Source organism: Stegodyphus dumicola, chromosome 2, assembly GCF_044657685.1.
Source record: "Stegodyphus dumicola isolate Sdum_Otavi_A_Nest chromosome 2, ASM4465768v1".
Lineage (NCBI taxonomy): Eukaryota > Metazoa > Arthropoda > Arachnida > Araneae > Eresidae > Stegodyphus > Stegodyphus dumicola.
The window spans coordinates 218809337-218831895 of NC_140769.1; the positions used below are offsets into that span (position 1 = coordinate 218809337).

At 32.3% G+C, this 22559-nt stretch overlaps 2 protein-coding genes across 5 annotated transcripts in view; one reads left to right on the top strand and one right to left on the bottom strand.

Annotated features, from left to right (window-relative positions):
* The window catches only part of Srrm234 (Serine-arginine repetitive matrix 2/3/4), a 209637-nt gene extending 189653 nt beyond the window's left edge, over positions 1-19984 (bottom strand). For all 4 annotated transcript variants that reach the window (XM_085811777.1, XM_085811775.1, XM_085811778.1 and 1 more), the window contains exons 1-2: positions 19896-19984; positions 8339-8584 (exon numbers count right to left, since the gene is read on the bottom strand). In XM_085811777.1, coding sequence (XP_085667903.1) covers positions 8339-8577 — 239 coding nt within the window. In that variant the 5' untranslated portion in view covers positions 8578-8584; positions 19896-19984. The remainder of the gene's footprint in view (positions 1-8338; positions 8585-19895) is intronic.
* Positions 19985-20323: 339 nt separating this feature from the next.
* thoc6 (THO complex subunit 6) overlaps positions 20324-22559 on the top strand; it is a 51050-nt gene continuing 48814 nt past the window's right edge. The window contains exon 1 of the mRNA XM_085811780.1: positions 20324-20482. The gene's annotated coding sequence lies outside the window, so the exon portion shown is untranslated. The remainder of the gene's footprint in view (positions 20483-22559) is intronic.

The window sequence follows — 22559 nt, forward strand, 5'->3', positions numbered from 1 at the left end:
AAACAAATATTTACACCATGCACAATGTACAGTCAAAAGTCGTTAATTCGGACACCCATAATCCGGACCTCAAAGCTACAAACTTTCTGCGCAAGACCTTTACGGCTGCAAATATGCTTGTGCGCGTGCGCAAAATACGTTTATGAGTGCTCATTTAATGTATAACAGACAGTATAAGCTAAGCTAAAATTATCTAATTATCTATTTCAGTTAATGTTGCAGATTGCGTTGTTCCTTAATCTTTGAATTGGATCCGGCTTATTATTTTTTGCAGACTGTTAGAGCAGTTTTATAAAAGTAAGCTTGAACTTTTGGTTATGTCAAATAAAATTTCTGATATATATTTACTAATATGAAAGGATCTACAAAGCGAAAGTATATTTCGAAGTTCATTAAACAAAAAGTGGAATTGCTGCAAAAAATGAATAAAGGCATATCCTTTGTTTATCTAAACTTTAACGTTTGTTTATCTAAACTTTGTGTATCTTTAACGCTACAGCTGTTTATCTTTAACGCCGCAGTGGGAGCGCAATGAATTAGAAGTTGATCTGTCAGCACTAACCTTATCTTCAGGGCAGATTTTTTTTTTTTATTTGGCTTATAATTCCTTACTAAATGTAGTATTTCATCTCGATGTACTCCGTCTTTGATATGATTTAAATCAAATTCCTTGTCAATATAATTCGCTTCGATAGCGAAGAAAGTAACAGAGGTTATTGAAAACGAAAAAATTTCGATTGACAAATTAGTCGGTAGACACAGCAATTATGGGACTTGAACAGCGGAACTTTGTAACTGAACAAGAAATTATGTCTGTTTATAGAATTAAAGAGAATGTATTATCACATAAAAAACGAAGCAACTTAAACAACTTACATTGAAAGAAATGTTTAATAAAGTAAACAAATAAATATTAAGCTTTTTTTTTTTTGTAAATTTTGATACCCTTTAGATCATAATTGTTCTTTATTTCATAAATTACAGTTTCATATTTTTAATTTTATAATTTCTGCATGCCATCTTACCAGATTTAAACTGATGATCTATAATCCGGAATCGCCGAAGTCCTGACGAGTCCGGATTAACAACTTTTGACTGTACATACACAAATTAAACACACGCAATTTTAAATTATACAAATTAAAGTTAAGAATGAATTTCAGTCTCAGTCTTTTCATTAAGTTATACCCGGGTCACATACTTTTCCACTGCAGTTCTCAGATGCATTTCTGTTTTGCCTATCACAGTCTGAATATTCAGTCCTTTCAGACTTTTGTCCACAGGAGGATCTGAAACAGTCTGTTCACCACTCTGTAGTTCATTCACAGCATGCGTACATTTCACCTTGGTATTTTTAGCAGCTGGTACATGTTCCTTTTTCTCATTTTCCTGGGAACCAGCTCCAATTTTTGCATCAAAGTCATGAACGGAACCTGATTCTTCACAAACACAAGTATCCAGGTTTTGAATCAAGTCCTTGTCTGCACAACCTGCACTATGAGGCACACACATAGTTTGAGAAGTCAGTGAAATTTCTTGCAATATTGGAGCACTCTGCTTAAGTTGTACATCAGCTTCTTCCGTCTCAGCATCACATAAACTTTTATGTGGTTCAATACTTGCCTCGTAACTTCAGTATCAGTTTCTACGAACCTAACATTTTCACTGTCTTCCACTTCAGGCACTTGAGAATCAAAATGTCCGTCTTCCATCTATTCTTGGAATTCAGGAAAGGCAGTCAAGAGCTGTCTTAATAGTTCTTCCATTATTCTTGTCACTGGCATTCATCCTCAAATCCCATTTCTGACACCAGTTGTTGCATATTTTTTCGTCTTTACGTACGTACGGGGCTCATGCAGATTTGGTGTGAATAATGACAACAGCACTTGATGAAGTATCGAAATGCACTTTATTGGCCAGTAATATTCAAGAAAGCTCCAAAATCACATTTTACAGTCATTGAAAAACTACTATAAACATGCTGACACAATCAGCGACACAGCCTTCCCACTATCAGGCTATAATGGTGGAGACAGCTTCATGGCAAAGCACCAGAGTACAGCTCCCAACTCTGCCCGGTCGTTCTCTGAACTCCACGTACTCTCGAGACTCTTCCATGCTACAACTTGCACTGCACTAGAGTACAGTTTCCGACTCCTCAGTTCCGGGATCTCAACAAATTCTAAGAAAAAACTTGACGGTGCACTAACTCACGATACACTAAGAGTAACTAACTTTTGGTGCACTCGATGACCAACTCGGCACTAGACTACGAGACACTTGCTGACCGACTGTCAATTCAATGGACTCCGCACAGAATAACTAACGATCAACTCACTCCATGTACGAGCAGGGTTTATATAGCTTTTGGCTTGTGTCTGAGAACATTTTGGACGAAATCGGTAAGAATTCGTTCAGAAGGTTCTCTATCCATCTATGGCATATCACTAGTTTTGTCGCCAAATGGGTAATTTCTTGCCAAATATGGCAACCCTAAACCTGCTTTGCGGGGAAGCTATCCCACCGCGCCTGGACATTTCGTAAAAATGTTTTACTTTTTCATTTGTACAAAGGCAAGAAAGTAGCTGAAGACCACAACAAGATATGTGAAATTTATGATGTTGATTGCAGAACCCAACTGGTTTAACAAATTTCACTCTGGAGAATTTTCACTGGAAGATGACTGGTGTTGGCACCAACCTTCTGAAGCTGATGGTGACAAAATCAAATGCATAAATGAATCCAATCATTATATAACTGTGCAAGAAATTGCAAAAATATCACATGCAATATTTGAAAATCATGCAAAACGTCTTGAACTCATTAAGAAACTCGATATTTGGCTTTCGCATGAATTGAAAGAAATTTACTTAACAAATCAATATTTGTAATATGCATTTCAAACATAATGCAGTTGACCCTTTTTTCAAACAAAATATCACTGGTGATGAAAAATGGACTGTCTAGAATAACATTAATGGGGAAAAGATCATGGTTCAAGCATGATGAAGAAGGATAAATCATATTGAAAGCTAAATTACACCAGAAAAAGATCATGTACCAATTTAGTGGGATTACAAAAATGATATGTACTTTGAGCTGCTTCCAAGCAACAAAACGATCAACTCAGATGTTTAATACCAACAGATTATGAAACTGGAGGAAGCAATCAAAGAGAAAAGGCCAGAATTATTAAATTGCAAAAGATTAATGTTTCACCATGACAATGCAAGGCTTCACACATCTTTAGCGACTTGGCTGGGAAGTGATGTCACATTCCCCCCCCTCCATACAGCCCTGACTTTGCACCATCGTATTATTATTTATTTTAAAGTTTATGCAACTTCTTAAACCGTAAAATTTCAGCAATAATGATGACCTCAAATCGCAGTTGGTTTAGTTTTTTGCTGATAAAGACCAAAAGTTCTACCAGCGTGAAATTATGAAGTTTTCAAAGAGAGGGCAAAAGGTCATCGAACAGAATGGAAGCTATTTCACTTGTTAAAAGTTTGTTTTTTATTAGTTTGTGTAGTTTAAGTTTTTTTGCACAGTTTTATTTCACACTAAAAAGCCAAAATTACTTTCTTTCCGACTCAATACGTATTTTAAATTGATTCCATAATCATGAAAAAATACTTTTCCTAAAGCTTGAAGATGAATCATCAATGTACTCTAAATAATTAAAAGCCTTTAATCAATCCTCTAAACTTTTACTTAAGATTTTTTATTTATGAATGTATTTTAAATTTCAAATATAAAACTTTGAATGCATATGTAATTATCGAGTTACGATTTATTCAAAAATATCATACAAATAATACTTTCTATTATCACACAATATTAATGATTATTAATATTTTTATTGTTATTATTATAATGTTATGAAATATAAAATTTAGAGATTAATACCTAAAATTTTAAACACCTACCCAGAAGATGAACATGACTTCATCATGCTTGAAAACAACAAATACAATAAATTGTCAAATATTCAATTCCAAAACACTAAGAAACAAGGATGTTATTTCTGGAATGTAGTTCACCAGTGCATTCAAAAAATCAAGTTATGATTGATTTTTGGAGATGCTTAAACTATAGCTGTCTCTACTGAGCAAATCAAAAAATAAGGATTTCAAACATGGAAGTATTCCATGTTATTATTATTTGAATTTACTCTAATGCAATTTAACATTTTAGGCTATTTTAGCAGTGCTTAGTTTGTGATAGAGTTAAATATTTTGCATCTCTTGGAATAGCATGTCAAATGCATCTCTCAACTTTTCCATTATACATCTGCCAGGCATTTTGATGCCTGTGAGAGAGAAGCAAAACTCTGTGTCTTTAATTATAAACAATTTCTAATTTTAAGAATAGTTTATAGATGCCAACCTATTAACTTTTAGTTACAATTATTGGGTCTTGGCATGCGTTTAGCTTCTGTTTCACAAACACCAAAAAGCGTTGCAGGTGCATAATGGGAAAGTACTGAATTATCCTTAATGTATATTTTAGTCCCATTTTATATATTTAAATATAAAATTACAAATATCTAAATTGAAAGAGATCACAACTCATATGCATATTTGATAAATCCAAATTACAAAATTACTCGTTTTTTTATACCAAACACGTAATCATCAGAATGCAAGAAAAGGTATTTTATGTCAAAGAAGGCAGAGATGGGATTGACATAATGTAACTATACTTATTTAGTTTGTTATCGGAAAAGAAGAATATACAATGATTATGCTACTGCTCCAGAATAAAACAAAGATGGTAACTTTAATAGTTCTTCATTAATGTTTGTAAGTTACATATTTGCTGAACATTATAAGACAATATACATTTTCATATAAATTAACAGCTTTTTAAAAATATTTTTAATATTGTTACGTTTTTGTTCCTTCCTTTACTTTGTACAAGGTTCATAGATTTTGACTGAATATCGACGACACTTGATGAAGTATCGAAACACACTTTACTTACCAATATTATTCAGGAGAGCTCCAAAGTCATGTTTTACAGTCATCAAATATCTACTATAAACTCGCTGGAACAATGAGTGACATAGCTTTCACACTGTCAGGCAATAACGGTGGAGACAGCTTCACTGCAAAGCACCAGAGTACAGCTCCATATACTCTTGAGACTCTTCTCGTTACAACTTGCGATGCACTCGATGACACACAAAGCACAGCTCACGACTCTTCAGTCGTTCCCGGAGCTCAACAAAATTTCTCGACGATGCACTAACCGCGATACACTAAGAGACTTTTTCGATGCACTTGATGACCCACTCCGCACTCGTTGCCCGGACCGACTAACTCGAAACTATCTCACACTGACTCTTCGCGTACCAGCACGGTTTACATAGTTTTTGGCTTGTGTTCGAGAACATTCGGGGCTAAACCGGTAAGAATTTGTTCCAGAAGGTTCTCCATCTGTCCATGCCATATTGTACTGCCAATTTTGTCGTCAAATGGACGATTTCTCACCAAATAAGGCAATCATGCCTTCCCTTGTCATTTTATGGCAAACCTAAACCTTCTTTTCAGGGAAGTCACCTTACCGCACCTGGACATTTTGTAACAATATTATTTAAATTAAGGGGAAAATTTAAAATATAAATATAAGACAAGCTTAATTTTGTTAAATCAGAAAGAGGCATTTTGGATTAGTTACATTCCAGCATTAGTGTTCAATCGTAATTTAATGATATTCTTGATTTAACAACTGTTTTTATTTCCTTCATTTGAAACAAACAATGACAGTTATGAAATTATTTTTAATGTTAAATTGTAGCTATTCTATTGCAAATTTTTTTACGTAATATTTTTGTTGCATGCATGTGCCTAGGACATGAATGAGAGCTGGATAATTAGGTAATAAAAATAAAAATTTTAGCATTTTACAATGAAAGTATTTAAAGCTTAATTAAGAGGATTCATCAGTTTAATGATAATTTTAAAGTCCTTTGACAATTAGATGGAATTTGATGGCTTCACCAATTTTCAAAATCTTGCCTCACATAAAATGCCTTTTTTCCTTAAACCCATATATTTCTTAAAACATTCTTTTTTTCTTAAACCCCTAACTTTCATATACAAGAACGCGCAAATGCACACAGAAGACTAAACAAAAATGATACTTCTAGAACTGATTGGAATATTTCATAAAACCACAATGTATAAGGGCTAGTGGCTAACTCTTTAAGGAAGTACAGTAGAATTCCAGAAATCCGCAAAGCTTGGGACCAGAGGTTATGCAAATTTTAGGATTTTGCAGATTTCAGGATAGAAAAGATAAATCATAATATTCAGACTATAAGTGCAAAATAAATAAGGTGTATTAGATACATTTAATTAAATTATTATATACATTATTGCAATAACTTATTATATGCATTAAATTATTATTACATATATAAATTGATTATATTATTCATTGCATTATATATACACAGCAACAAAGTTTGCCGATTTCACCTCATGCAAAAATTTCCGGTTTCGGATTCCGTTGTTAGAATCAGTGTTGCTGTAAAATTACAACAGCTTTTCTTTATTTTTCCATATATCATACACAATCCCATCGAAATTCCATACGATTCTGCTATAAACCAAAGAGTAGCACCTGTCTCCATCTTTTGCAGAATTTGCACTTTTTGCATTACCGTCAAGGCAACATGTTTACGTTTTTCAACGTTGCAAGCAGTAAAATCATGACTGCTTTTCTAATCTGTAATTGTATTAAAAAGAGCTGAAATTTAAAATATTCTTAATTTATCCACAAAATATGCAAATAAAAAAAAAGCAGAACTAAATAATCTCGTGAAATAACAAAGCTCAGAAAATACAACAATATGAATCATGAACTTGAAAGAAGAGTTGAACGAATCGTCTGCTTTCTAACCTCAATGCAGAGATTAGAGAAGAAAAAACTTTTATCATGATGTCAATAATTTGGTATTTCTGTTATGATTCATTATTATTTGGTAATTATGACGTCAATATTGGGTAAGTATTTTTTCTGCGATATTTTGTACTCAATATTGCAGTTTCCGGAACTTATAAACTGAATGTTTATATTTTGAGAGAAAATGCGGATTTCAGGAGTCGGCGAATTTTCGGTATTTGACTATCTCTGCAGAGAACTTTTTAAGAAAAACTGGACCTTGTAAGAAAATAGAAAACTGGGATGAAATACTAGTACAGTCAAAAGTCGTTAATTCGGACACCCATAATCCGGAATGATCTATAATCCGGACCTCAAAGCTACAAACTTTCTGCGCATGCGCACAGGTGTTTACGAGAGCGCGTAAGACCTTTACGGCTGCTAATATGTTTGTGCGCATGCGCATTTAATGTGTAACGGAGGTATAAGCTGAGCTAAAATTATCTAATTCAGTTAATGTTGCAGATTGCGTTGTTCCTTAAACTTCGAATTGGATCCGGCTTATTATTTTTTGCAGACTGTTAGAGCAATTTCATAAAAGTAAGCTTGAACTTTCGATCATGCCAAATAGAATTTCCGATATATATTTACTAATATGTAATTTGCATCTACAAAGCGAAAGTATGTTTTGAAATCCGAAATCTGTTTATCAATCTCATGCGGAGGATTGGAAGTTGATCTGTCAGCACTATCCTTATCTTCAGGGCAGATGTTTTTATTTTATTTGGCTTATAATTCCTTATAAGTGTAGTATTTTATCTCGATGTACTCCGTCTTTGATATGATTTAAATCAAGTTCCTCGTGATTATAATTCGCTTCCGATAATGAAGAAAGTGACCCAGAGGTTATTGAAAACGAAAACATTTCGATTGATAAGTAAGTCGGTATTCTCGGCACAGCAATTACGGGACTTGAACAGTGGAACTTTGTAACCGAACAAGAAATTATGTCTGTTTATAGAATTAAAGAGAAAGTATTATCACATGAAACGAAGCAACTTATATTGAAGGAAATGTTTAATAAAGTAAACAAATAAATATTAAGGGTTTTTTTTTTTGTAAATTTTGATACCCTTTAGATCATAATTGTTCTTTATTTCATAAATTACGGTTTCATATTTTAAATTTTATAATTTCTGCATGCCATCTTACCAGATTTAAACTGATGATCTATAATCCGGAAAAATCTATAATCCGGAAAAATCGATAATCCGGAATCGCCGAAGTCCTGACGAGTCCGGATTAATGACTTTTGACTGTATTTTATGATTTTAGCCATTCAATCAGTGGTTGGCTAACATTTTGGCCTAATCTTCATTGGGACCAGAGAATAATGATGGTATTTATTTTTACTGAAAATAAATTTAATATTAATAATATACCTTACCCTTGCTCTTCCATTAATTCTTGCATTTCTACGCATTTCAGTTCTATCATACGCTTTCTTTCATGGGCTAGAATTCCTTGATTTGGCTTTTTATTAGCCAATGCATCCAATCTTTTTATATCTTCTTCTGTCTTATAATTTACTTTTTCCCGACTTTTGGGAACAAATGACATATTTCGCTGTACATACCCATTTGTTCCACTACCCCGAGGGGTTTGCAAACCAATTCCATTGTACATGATTAGTCTGAAAAGATTAAAATAAGCAAAATGTCAAATAAAATTTTAAAACTAAGGATATACACAAAGTAAATATACGATTTATATTAGAAATAATATATTACAGTATATATTACAAATAATACACATATTAAAAAAATTATGTATAGTACAAAGTCCAAAATCTGGAATAAACTAATATCCAAACCACTAGCATTTTTTTAATGGAATTTAGTAATGAAGAATATAATAAAATACAGATGTGATCCAGGAAAAGACAGTGTGTCATAACAGGGATTTTCTTCCCAATTAGCTGATATTCCTGTGTCATATTCAAACAACTGCTGACTAAGGACCGTGGCCACCATGACCAATGACAATGCACTGATTGATGAAGCAATGACCCAACCTTAATTTCAGCTCTTGAGTGGTTGTGGAATTTGGCGGTTAAAATTTTTCTTCTAACCTAAACAATAAGTGAAGCCCCAAGACACATCGTTTGGAGTGGGATGTTCCCAATACCAGTTTTCTTTTGTTGCTATAACTGTGAGGAGAGAGAATAAACTAGACTCAGAAGACATCAAGTTTAATTAGCATAGCAAATTGTGCTCTTACTTAAACAATTTTGTCTATCTTATTATTTTTAGCATGGTACAGTCAAAAGTCGTTAATTCGGACACCCATAATCCGGAATGATCTATAATCCGGACCTCAAAGCTACAAACTTTCTGCGCATGCGTCTCGTTCACGCATGCGCACAGGCGTTTACGAGAGCGCGTAAGACCCTTATGGCTGCGAATATGTTTGTGCGCATGCGCGTTTAATGTGTAACGGAGTTATACGCTAAGCTAAAGTTATCTAATTCAGTTAATGTTGCAGATTGCGTTGTTCCTTAATTTTCGAATTGGATCCGGCTTATTATTTTTTGCAGACTGTTAGAGCAATTTTATAAAAGTAAGCTTGAACTTTTGATTATGTCAAATAGAATTTCCAATATATATTTACTACAAAGCGAAAGTATGTTTTGAAATCCGTAATCTGTTTATCAATTTCACGCTGCTCTGCGGCAGAGGGGGGGAGAAACGTCATTATTAGATTATGATAGATTAGAAAGATTATGTCAAATAGAGTTTCAGATATATATTTACTAATATGTAATTTGTATCTACAAAGCGAAAGTATGTTTTGAAATCCGAAATCTGTTTATCAATTTCAAGCCAGGGATTGGAAGTTGATCTGTCAGCACTATCCTTATCTTCAGGGCAGATGTTTTTATTTTATTTGGTTTATAATTCCGTACTAAGTGTAGTATTTCATCTCGATGTACTGATATGATTTAAATCAAGTTCCTTGTCATTATAATTCGCTTCCGATAGTGAAGAAAGTGACCCAGAGGTTATTGAAAACGAAAACATTTCGATTAACAAATTAGTCGGTATTCTCAACACATCAATTATAGGACTTGAACAGCGGAACTTTGTAACTAAACAAGAAATTATGTCTGTTTAATAGAATTAAAGAGAAAGTATTATCATATGAAACGAAGCAACTTACATTGAAGGAAATGTTTAATAAAGTAAACAAATAAATATTAAGCTTTTTCTTTTTGTAAATTTTGATACCCTTTAGATCATAATTGTTCTTTATTTCATAAATTACGGTTTCATATTTTTAATTTTGTAATTTCTGCATGCCATCTTACCAGATTTAAACTGATGATCTATAATCCGGAAAAATCGATAATCCGGAATCGCCGAAGTCCCGACAAGTCCGGGTTAACGACTTTTGACTGTATTATTATAGTTGTAAAATCAAAATTTGAATTTTTAATTAGAAATATTTTCTAATTATGGAGCTGTAGCAGATTATGAAAGTAAAAGTATATTTAGAACTTGCCTTCTACAGTGGCCTTGGAACTAGAAAATGGCGTTGCTGATATTTGCGCTTGAGAAAGTACGATTTCAAAACTAAGCAAATTATCAACCTTATTTTGGCATAGATTTAGAAAGTCGTAGAATGCAAAATTTTCCAATTAACAGAATTGGCTAATATTTACTGTATGGTACCCCTTGGTTTATGTCTGAAAAAATCGTCAAGCGGTATTGGTTGTTCATGAAACCTGGAACCCAGCTGTGTGAAATAGGTTTTTCGGTAACCCTAATGTCAGTAATATTGGTGAAACTAGCATTGAGGAATTTTTTTTTTTTTTTTAGCTTTTGTCATTAAAAATGGGTTATTTCTGCAAATATCGCCAAACATGTTGTGATAAATTTAGATTTGAGCTATTTTTTTGTAATAGTAACCTTTTTGTATGGACTTGGGTTTGATTTTCAGTTGTTGTGTTTGCTTGATTGTGCGTGGTATGGTCTTGGATTTTGAACTTGCTATTATTTTGCTGTGGGTACCATCATTTGAGTATGTCTAAGGTAGGTAAGAGAATGAATGTTTATTAACAGCGGATGAGCCGAAATGATGAAAAATTTAATTAAATTGCTTACCTGGAAGATGGAGAAGATGGCAGTGGGAAGCCTAAACGTATACATGTGAAAAAAAAAGGTACTTTAAAAAATTTGACGTTTCATTTATTTATTAGTCTCCGTGTGTTAATTTTTGGTTATTTGTCCGTCTCTCTGTGTTAAGACAGCGGCGAATTTTTCATGGTTACCATGATAGTTTTAACCTTGTTTTAGCTTCCCGAGTTTAAGTGAAAACCGAATCGATGTGTACACGGACAAAGTGAATCACAACACCTAGTTTGTGCAATTCTCTGATTTTTTTTTAAAAGCGAAAATAGGTCAATGTGTACATGGACACAGAGTTTATGCAAGTCTTTGACTTCTTATTTTGGCCATCTTGAAATTGCCATCGATTCTTCCTGGTGCCAATCTTGGTGTCAAAAAAGAAACAATTTGCCAAGGGGTTATAGTAAATTTTTACCAACAGAATTAATGAAAAACCTGGAGACGTGATAATAAATGAAGGTAATATAACAGAAGGTTTCGTTTGTAATAACAATGCCCAAATCACCAATCAACTGATCAGATGGCATAATCTGTAATATGATTTTAAATCCAGAAAATATCACTACTGATAATGAATGAAAGGAATACAAGAATGAAAAGATTTTGATTGACAATTTAGTGTGAATATTTGACACTGCTGTCGCAGGATTAAAATGATGGAACTCATCAGTCATTAAATTAAAGAGAAATTATAACAGAAAAACAAAATAATAATTTACACTGAAAGAAACATATTGAAAAAAAAAATTAATAAAACAAACATTGAGCTTTTTTTTTTTTTTTTTTTTTTTTTTGTAAATTTTTATTTTTTTAACATTGTAAATGCTTCATTATTTATAAACAATTATTTCATATTTTTAATTTTATAATTTATACATGTCATCCTAATAATGTAAACTGATAATTTAAAATCCAAAACCACAGAGATTCTACCGATTTCTAGATCTTGAAATTTGTACTGAATATGTAAAACATAGATTAAATATATAGAATACGAGAATTTTAAATATAGGAAAAAGAATTTCACTTGTAAATACTAAAAAAGAGAAGAGAATTAATTTAAAGGGAATTTTTTATGATGGAAAAGTCGAGTGGAAGCAAAAAGTAGCACAAAAAAATTTTTCTTATATTTTGTCAACCAAGTATATTTTTAAGATCAAAATGATTCTACAATATTTGTGATATTAAACAAATTAAATAAGTTAAGGATAACAGTCTAAAGATTTGATAATTAAGAGAGTTTTCAATTCAAAGTACAATTTTCAAGATCCAAAAATTTTATCGCACTTATGATTGGTTTTAAAAAATAATTAAGTTATCAATTTTGTTGCATCAGAAATGTAAACTTAATCTGTCTGTCTTACAGCCCCAATCAAAAGCTACATAAATAATCAAGAAGTCTGAAATTTTAATATACCTGATTATCTGTTAAAATAAGTTATCCGATCTTAGCAAAAATGTATATTTTGATCCCATGTTGAAGTAAATGTTATCTAATATAGATAGAGGAAAAGAGAGAAATATTAGCATATGCTGTTTTATTAGCAACTTTCGCTTTCTTACTAGAAATTATAAAGTTTGGTCTCCTTAACTATCATAAACTATATTCAAACTTTAGGTAGACTGAGAGTGAATTATCTCTAAGTCTATACTAATTAACAACCGAGATTTGGAAAAAGTTTAAAGGATCCTTATATTATAACTAGAGTAGAACAAAATGCGCACCTGGTGCTCACACACTCAGCTAGCATTTATGATAAGATAACTTAAAAATAGTAGTCAGCTGAAATTTAAATAAGCTAGTAATCAAGGACTACACAAATCAATTTAATGTGAAGTTGGCTCCTGACCCTAATCAGTGTAGATATTCATATATTGGCAGCAAATAATGCAAAGCGAAGAAATTCAAGCTATTAGAAGTAGGTAGAAAAGTAAGTACACACAGTCAGAAACATGCTCTGTCTTAGAATCTAAACGATCCAAAATATTAAATGGTTGATCTTTACAATATGGTGACTGGTAGTTTGGCGACATTTTGGAGGCGATAAAAGGTTACTACCTGGGACTTTGGTAATAATGTGAGCAATACTCAGTTCCGATTACGCATTATTTTGCGTGAGGGAAATGAGAGATCATGGGATATGTCATGTGATATTAATGGACGAATTACGGTTCTTTAATCGGAAAAGGGGGGAAATCGGGGAAAAAATGTGGAAATTTTGTATTTAGCTTTATTCTGTGTTGTGTGAAACAGTGTTGTGTAATTTTTGGATCTCATGGCCCTAAGTAAAGTAAGTACCGGGTTTAAAGATTGAGAAAATTGTCATGTATTTTCGTGAAATTTTTCTAATTTATGAGAAAAAAACAGTGTACATGGATATAGTGAAGAGTGTGCGCAATGCCATTTTTGTGCAATTCTGGGATGTTTTTTTAAGTAAAAATAAGTCGACGTGTACATGGTTTAGTGATATTTTAATTAAATGATAGTTATTTTGTGAATTTTATGTTTGTAGGAATTTGGTATACGTTTAAGTTGAAATAAATGTGCATGGAAATAATTTAAATATTTGATACTAAGTATTTGATACTAAGTATTTGTAATGCTTGCGGTATGAATTCATTGGTGACGTGTATAATGTAATAGATGATTTAGAGGTAAACGTTTTTGGATATTTTATTTATTTTATATGTGGAAATGTTCATATTTGTAAAGGGTAAATACTTTTTCGCGATCAGGTAATTTCATATATGTTCTTTTTACCGGGTTTAAAGATTGAGAAAATTGTCATGTATTTTCGTGAAATTTTTCTAATTTATGAGAAAAAAGCAGTGTACATGGATATATTGAAGAGTGTGCGCAATGCCATTTTTGTGCAATTCTGGGATGTTTTTTTAAGTAAAAATAAGTCGGCGTGTACATGGTTTATGTGTATGTGTTATTTTGAAAAACGCGTAAGGAGTATGGTATTGTGCACTTTTCCCCAATTTTGCAGTGAATATTTGTCATGATTAAGCAGTTTTGTTTGATAAAATTTCTAGCATAAGTGTAATTCGGCTAGTAGATTGTTGGAAGAAGTGTTCAGTAGATAAGAAGAAAAGAAACATGTCTTTACTTCGTGAAGACAAAATGGCGGCGGGGAAAAAAAATAGAGGGTTGCTGTAAGAGAGTTGGTTGCCAAATTTTTGCAAAAAAATCGCCAAGTTACCATAATGTAAAGATCAACCTATTAAATAACTGGTTAATGAAAAATAAGAGTAAAACTTACAAAATAAACCAATTAATAAAAATTAAAATGATTCATTCATTTATATGTTTTAGTTTACTAACCGACTTATACACGAATAATTTGAATCAAATAATGTGCTCTATATGAATAATCTTGGAATTTCAAGAAAATAACTAATAATATCTTCATTATGGTAACGGTATAACAAAGTATGTTTCAGTACAGTTCAAAGTCCAAAATCCGGAAAACCAATATCCATAATGATCTAAAATCCATATCGGCAAATCAACAAGAACCTTTTTTTTAATGCCTTACGCATACACATGTGATACTTTTTTAAAATAAAACATGTAGTGGGTCTCGATTCTTAATTCCATTTTGCATAAAATACCTCCATATCAAAGAAACAGTCATTTATTAGCATAACTCTGTGTGATCAATAATTTGGCCCTGTAGGCACCATTTTACTTGGCATGCACTTCAAACTGAAAGAGTCTACATTGTAACATTGTTGGATGTATTCATCACTGCATGACTATCAACATGTGGCAGCTTGAGAAATGATTCATGCAGTGATGAATATTAAAAATAAATATTATGGCACTTTTTCGTTTTACCGGCGTAGGCAATAAAGTTGCCAATAATGGTACAACTGATGCCAAACGGAATATCCTCACTGGTAACTTTTACGCCTCATTTTTAAAACAAGTCGTAGCCATTTCTTATCAGCTTCACTGTTTCTTTCAATACTGCATACAGTTAGATAACATTTTTACCCGATAATTCAATTTTGTGCCCTAAGGCCATTCGCGATAATTAAGTCGATTTGGATGCAATCATACCACTCACCTGAAGGTAAAAATATAGGAAAGGCAAAGTCAAGTTTAAATGCATTAATTCTAATGAGAATGCACTAGCGAAGTAAAGCACTGCAGTTTTATATAATTTCTGAGTAAACTTTTCGTACAAATTGAAATAATTCTTGCAGTCCAAATCAAGATTTAACTTGAAATTAATTCAGATAATTACTGAAAGAATTAGATTTTTGTAGCATAATTTGCGTGAGATGAGATCATTTGGGATCACGTGATATGAACGGGCGAATCAGGATGTCAACCATGAAAGCATAGTAAATTCTTAAATTAATGCATTTTTACAAATTTATTGTTCTTATTTATTGGCTTTTTACAAAATTTTAAACGATATTAAAATGTTTATGCCTTCAAAATAAAAAAATTTCTTAGAACTAACATTTGTTAACATTTTTTATGTGCATACTGTATGTTGTCACCAATAAAGTTTGCTTGGTGAGATCGGATAAGTACAGTCAAAAGTCGTTAATTCGGACACCCATAATACGGAATGATCTATAATCCGGACCTCAAAGCTAAAAACTTTCTGCGCATGCGCCGCATTGGCACATGCGCTATGCGCGTAAGACCTTGAATACTACGCATATGCGTGTGCGCAAGTGCAGAATACATTTTCGCCTGCGCGTTTAATGTATAACGAACGGTGTAAGCTAAAATTATCTAATAATCTATTTCAGTTAATGTTAATGATTGCGTTGTTCCTTAATCTTCGAATTGGATCCCGCTTATTATTTTTTGCAGACTGTAAGAGCAATTTTATAAAAGTAAACTTGAACTTTCGATTATGTCAAATAGAATTTCCGATGCTGGAACTTCCAAAGGATCTACAAAACGAAAGTATGTTTCGATGTCCAACAAACAAAAGTGGAATTGCTGCAAAAAATGGATAAAGACATGAAGAATGTGACAGAGAGGTTAGTGAAAACGAAAAAATTTCGATTGACAAGTTAGTCGGTATTCTCGGCACAGCAATTAACGGGACTTGAACAGCGAAACTTTGTAACTGAACAAGAAATTATGTCTGTTTATAGAATTAAAGAGAAAGTATTATCACATAAAACGAAGCAACTTAAACAACTTACATTGAAAGAAATGTTTAATAAAGTAAACAAATAAATATTAAACTTTTTTTTTTTTTTTTTTTTTGTAAATTTTGATACCCTTTAGATCATAATTGTTCTTTATTTCATAAATTACGGTTTCATATTTTTAATTTTAGAATTTTTGCATGCCATCTTACGAGATTTAAACTGATGATCTATAAACCGGAAAAATCGATAATCCAGAATCGCCGAAGTCCCGACAAGTCCGGATTAACGACTTTTGACTGTACCAATTTTATTCAATATTAAACAAAATATTAGTAATTGAATACCAAATAGTATAACCTTTTATGTTGACATTATTGTTGGCAATGATTACAGACTTCAGCTAATTGCACTGTGAAGTACAAAATTTAACATACTTCTTTCTATGTGAAAAAAACAGATTTTTTTAAATACTTATAGGCCAAAAGATTACATTTAGTGATGTTTGAATTGAGAGTAACTGATTTGTTATTTAGATAAACTCAGGACTGGTGCCAGAGCTGGTGTGGCCACACTAGGTGGCAGAATTTAAAAGAATTTAGAAATGCACTGAGCAACAAAATTAAATTATGGCAAAATCTTTAGAATTTAGTGAAGACACTGGGATGCAGAATTGAGGGGTAGCAAATTTTTTAGAATTTAGGACCTGAAGGGGCTGCATCAGTCCTGGATACGTCTTATGTATATGGGAGAATATATTTATTTGGATACAAATAAGCCTTGAGCATGCACAAGAACTAGGCATACAAATAATAAGTAACTAATTTGATACAATTTAAGCCTAACTTAATCAGCATGCAGTATTACGTTTTAAAACTGGTTTCTAAGTGAAGACTTTCTAAGGGGAACTGGCTCGTATACACGTTACACATGGGGAAAACCACAAAAACGCAGGCCAGCTCGTTCGCGGGATTCGAACCTCAAACCAAACTACCTGCGTTCAGCGACTCTACCGCTCGGCGGCTGGTAGGCTTGTTAGCAGAATTACACTGCATTATTATTGTATTAGGCTATAAAGTAACAATGCTATAAGACTGAGGGTTTGTTCATGGAATAATACTTTTGTAACCTATTATAGTATTAAAAAATCATTGTTTCTTTGCAAATTAAAAAAAAAAAAATACTGTTCATAGCATTCTCATTTTTATATTGTAAAAGAAATATTGATTATTATTAGTTTTCTATTTAAAATGTGTTGAAACGCTGGTTTGACAAGGACTTGAACTGCAGGAGGCCTACAGTGATTATTTTTACTTTAGTACTTGCATTGTGAAAATATTACTATCTTTTAATTATTTTCATAGAATAAAATCTTTTGAGAAGGAAGATTATTTAAACTGAGCAGTTCTTATATATATATAAAATTAAAGTAACAGCAATGTAATATTAAAAAAAGGTATTAGTAATTGTGTGACAAAAATTGCAAAACGAATTAATCACACATACAGAGTAGATTAGTTTAATTTTGGTTATATATTTCATGTTGAAAAAACATTTTCTTTCATGTTAATTATAGAATAAATTATTTAATATAAAGCATTTTGATGGGTGTGTGATAGTTGAATGCAGCAGCAATCGGCCATACTGTAATAGCGAATGAATTTTATTTCTTTTCCTGAAAGAAATAATTTTCATAGAAAAAGAAAATAAAAAAAAAGGAAGAAATATTAAGAAAGAAATATTTTCTTTCTAATTTCTTATTTAAAGAAATATTTTTCCAATAGTAACTGTAAAATAAATTGCAGGAAAACAGTTTTAATGTAAGCATGAAAAAAAAAAAAAAAAAAAAAACAGTTTGCTATTAGATTGTAAGGCAAATTAATCATATTATAAATTTAAATGATTAAAATTGTTTATTTCTAAAAGGATTTGAAGTAAGCTTAATTTATTTACTCTTATCTATTTACCATTGCTTTCGTGGTATCCCATATCACTCATTATTTCTTAGGTCTAAATTCCTGCATTAACTTTCCTCTTAAAAAACAGGAAGTTAATCTTTGGATTATGGTAACTTGGTGATTTTTTGGCGAAAATTTGGCAACCAACCCTGCTACAGACACCTGCTAGTTTTTGTTTGGACGCCATTTTGTTTTCACAAAGTACAGGCATTTTTTTTTTTAATTTTTTTTTTACTCAACATTTTTTTCAACAATCTGCTAGCCGAATTACGCTTATGCTAGAACTTTTATGGAACAAAAGTGCTTAATCATGATGAAGATTAGGTGCAAAATTGGGAGAAAATGCAGAATCGCAAACTGCTTGTCGCATTTTTAAGAATTGTACATACACGGTATCCATGTACACGTCGACCTATTTTTGCTTAAAAAAACATCCCAGAATTGCACAAAAATGGCATTGCGCATACTCTTAACTTTATCCATGTACACTGCTAAAGTCTTAGCTAGTAACCATTATCGCCTTACCAAAATGTCACCAAACTACCTGTTACCATATTCCAAAGATTAGCCAAAAGGGATTTTTCTTCACATAACACAGCAGCATATTCTGCTACATGTTGGTCATAATACTGTTTTGTGCAATTTTTTTCGAATTACAAATGCAGCGTGTGAGTTAGTGAAATAACGGGAGAATATTCCTAGAACTTCAGCCAGCGCACGCTATAAATTTCATCACTCGTCTGTACTGTGATTGGTCTAAAGCTCCTGAAGCCTTGTCCCCTTTCAGTAAAGTTAAATGGACCCACCCGCCCACCAACTGAGGATCACAGAACGCCTTTCTCCGATAAGTTGTGATGGCTGTCCATACCGGTTTTTTTGAGTCAATGTTGTTCGCTCAAGTTGTAGACAGATCCAGTGATCATAGAATAGGCGTCCAGGTGAAACGGCTGGCTGCATGGTTTGTTTCTGAAGTTGCCCCCAGCATAATATGAATACGAGCTGGCGTCCTTCAGAAAGTTCTCCATGAGTGCATTGCTCCCTCTAGGTAGATAGCTCTCATGAGTTCTGTACATTCAATTAGCCTAACAGGTGCAAAAAATGTTTTGCTCCTAAAAAAGAGATCTATATCTGATCCCCCTCAAAATGATATAGTTTTATTCAAAATTAAAGCTAATTTTAAACTGCTTTTTTGACTAATTTTGAATTCTATGTTGATGTCTCTTCTTTCCAATTAAATCTTAGAATACCCAGAATGATGTGAAAACTAAATATCCATGTTTTGCATTCTTAATAAACGACCAGTTGATTAAAGAACGACATAAATTTGAAAATATTTATGTAGCTTTCTTACTCAAATAATATTTATTTATCATTGTATTATACTGTATATTTCGGAAAAATATCAAACCTCAAAATCTTAATCTCCATGGACGGAAGATTCTACTTTTATATATCTATTTTCATTATATTAATTTAAGTATTTCCTACATAAAATAAAGCACATAAGTTATTTATACGTAATGAGAAATTCACTCTGCCATTAGTAAAACGTACATAATCTTTATAATATTAAATAAAGCTCCCAAAACCTTAAAACAGGGTTATACATATGTCTTACAGCAGACATTAAACAATTTCATTTCTTAATTCATTCATTCATTGAATCATACGATATAATTCTTAGAACTTCCACACAACAGATATATTAAAAATACGTTCTATTTACACTTACTTATTTCCTATGTAGTAATAGCATTAACACAACTGCTTCGTGAAGAAACAAACAATTAAGAGTGTTGCCAGATTCAGCACTAATTTTGGAAATTTTACTCATTTTAAACCAGCTGATGTAAGACTTCATGACATCACAATGATTCTGAATAGAAATCAATGAATAAAAATAAGTTCATTGAATACTTATCTTTTTAAAATTAAAAAGCGATAGCTTCTAGCTTGTTGCTGATGTCATTTTAACGTAGATGTGCCTAAAATACTTTTTCGGTAATATATTTTCTGGATACTGTGATTTACTTTTGTTTTTGTTTTTGACGCAATTATGTAATAAAAGATGCATAACATGAAATTATTATGCAGTAGCTTTCTTATGCCTAGTTTTGCATTTTTCTGAATTTATATTTGTGTTTTCTGTACATCTTTACTACTACTCCTACTGCCGGTTTGTTATCATACCGAGGAAATTTTGAAATCATACTTTGAGGAATTAAAAAATAAATAAATAAATGAATTTCTACGTGTTTTGTACAAAACGCATTAAAACTTAGCTTTGTCTTTCTTTCATTTTTTCTTCTTCCCTGCTCGGTAAGCTTTTATATATGCATGAATGTAGTCTTAGATTTCCTAAAGGCACTGTTTTATTGTGTTGAATTGCCGCTAAAAGCACCATTTATCCTTATTATTTTATGTTTCGATTATCGTGTAATGAAATATCTACTTTATAAAGCTTTAGGTAGTAATTTTTTGACAAATTCTCTTCTAAAAAAGAAGGCTTTAGTGTAGAATTGGGTGCCCCTTCGATTGGCAATAAATTTTCTCCAATTGTGGTGTGAAACCCCATTTCTGCTTACCCTGATAGTTTAACTTGTTTTTAGTGTCCTGATTTTTTTAAAGTGAAAATAGATCGATGTGTACATGGACAAAGTCGAGCCAGTGCGCAATGCCTAGTTTGTGCAATTCTCTGAGCACACAAACAAAACAAGAATTGATAAAACTGTTCAAAAGAAGAAGTCAAAGAATTGCATTAATCCATTATCCATATACACATCGATCTATTTTCGCATTAAAAAAAAATCAGAGAATTGCACAAACTAGGCATTGCGCACTGCCTCGACTTTGTCCATGTACACATCGATCTATTTTCACTTAAAAAAAATCAGGACACTAAAAACAAGTTAAACTATCAGGGTAAGCAGAAATGGGGTTTCACGTCAAAATTGAAGAAAATTTGTTGCCAATCGAAGGAACACCCAATTCTACACTAAAGCCCACAATTTCAAGATGGCCGCTACACAAAACCAAAATAAGAAGTCAAAGAATTGCACATCGATCTGTTTTTACTTAAAAAAACATCCTAGAATTGCACAAACTAGGCATTGCGCACTGCTTTAAATATGTCCATGTACACATCAATCTATTTTCATTTAAATAAAATCGGGAAGCTAAAACAAAGTTAAAACTATCATGGTAACCAGAAGTGAGGTTTCATCGGCAAAATTTTTTAAAAAAAGTCGCCAATCGAAGGGGCACCCAATTCTACACTAGAGCCAAATTGTGCCTTCCTGGCGCCGATCTTTGCGTCAAAAAAGAATCTCCAATAAACAAGGGGCACCCAATTGTAAACTTACACTGTTTTGTGTAGCGGACTTCTTGAAATTGTGCCTTCCTGGCACCAATTTTGGTCTAGACTGGAGATTACGGTCCAGTCGCGAAGTGAAGCGAAATTGTGCTAAATCTGGCAACCTCTTGGCTTAAATACGAATCAATGCTTTCCTGTCATTTATTGCTCATTTACTGCTTATTACAATTTCTTAAATTTTGTGATAAAATGCTTTACTCCATTTTGCTACTGTCTTAAAAATGGTATATGATATTATGAAAACTTTTAATATTGTTCATTCTATAAAATACATAGTTATTAACTTTCTAGTACTCATGCTAGCACAATAACCCTGGCACATTTTGGCAATATTTAATATACTTTAGGTAAAGTAATACTAGCACAATAACCCTGGCACATTTTGGCAATATTTAATATACTTTAGGTAAAGTGCAGAATCGCCCACTTGTTTGTTTGGCGTTTGCAAGAGTAAGAAGAATTGGATTTCTGTCAATTTTCTTTGACCTTTTTAAGTGAAAATAGGTCTACGTGTACATGGATAAAGGGAGCGTGCAATGCCATTTTTGTGCAATTCTGGAATTTTTTTAAAGTGTAAATCGGTGGATGTGTACATGGATACCAAGTATGTGCAATTCTTACAAACACGCCAAGCAGTGGGTGATTCTGCACTTCCCCCTTTTTTGTTGTTTTTCTTGAAGTCCTGTTTTAGATATATTTGCATATTTTCAGAATTCATTCAAATTCGCAATTATCTAATATGACGGTTTTCTCTAAAATGCGCAAAAACAACCGATTTGCTGACTTGACAATTTTTTGAAAACATGCCAAACTGGACCGTAATATCCAGTTTTACTCCAATCTTGAAGTCAGAAAAGAATCTCCAAAGAAAACAAGGGGCACCCAATTGTAAACTTTTACAGACTTGAGTATTCATGTTTTTCATTTTGTATAATATGAATACTAGAAAATTTTCTTTTGAAATCTCTTCACAAATATTCTTTTCATCAGTTAGATAACTCATGTACATTTACTTTAAAAGGT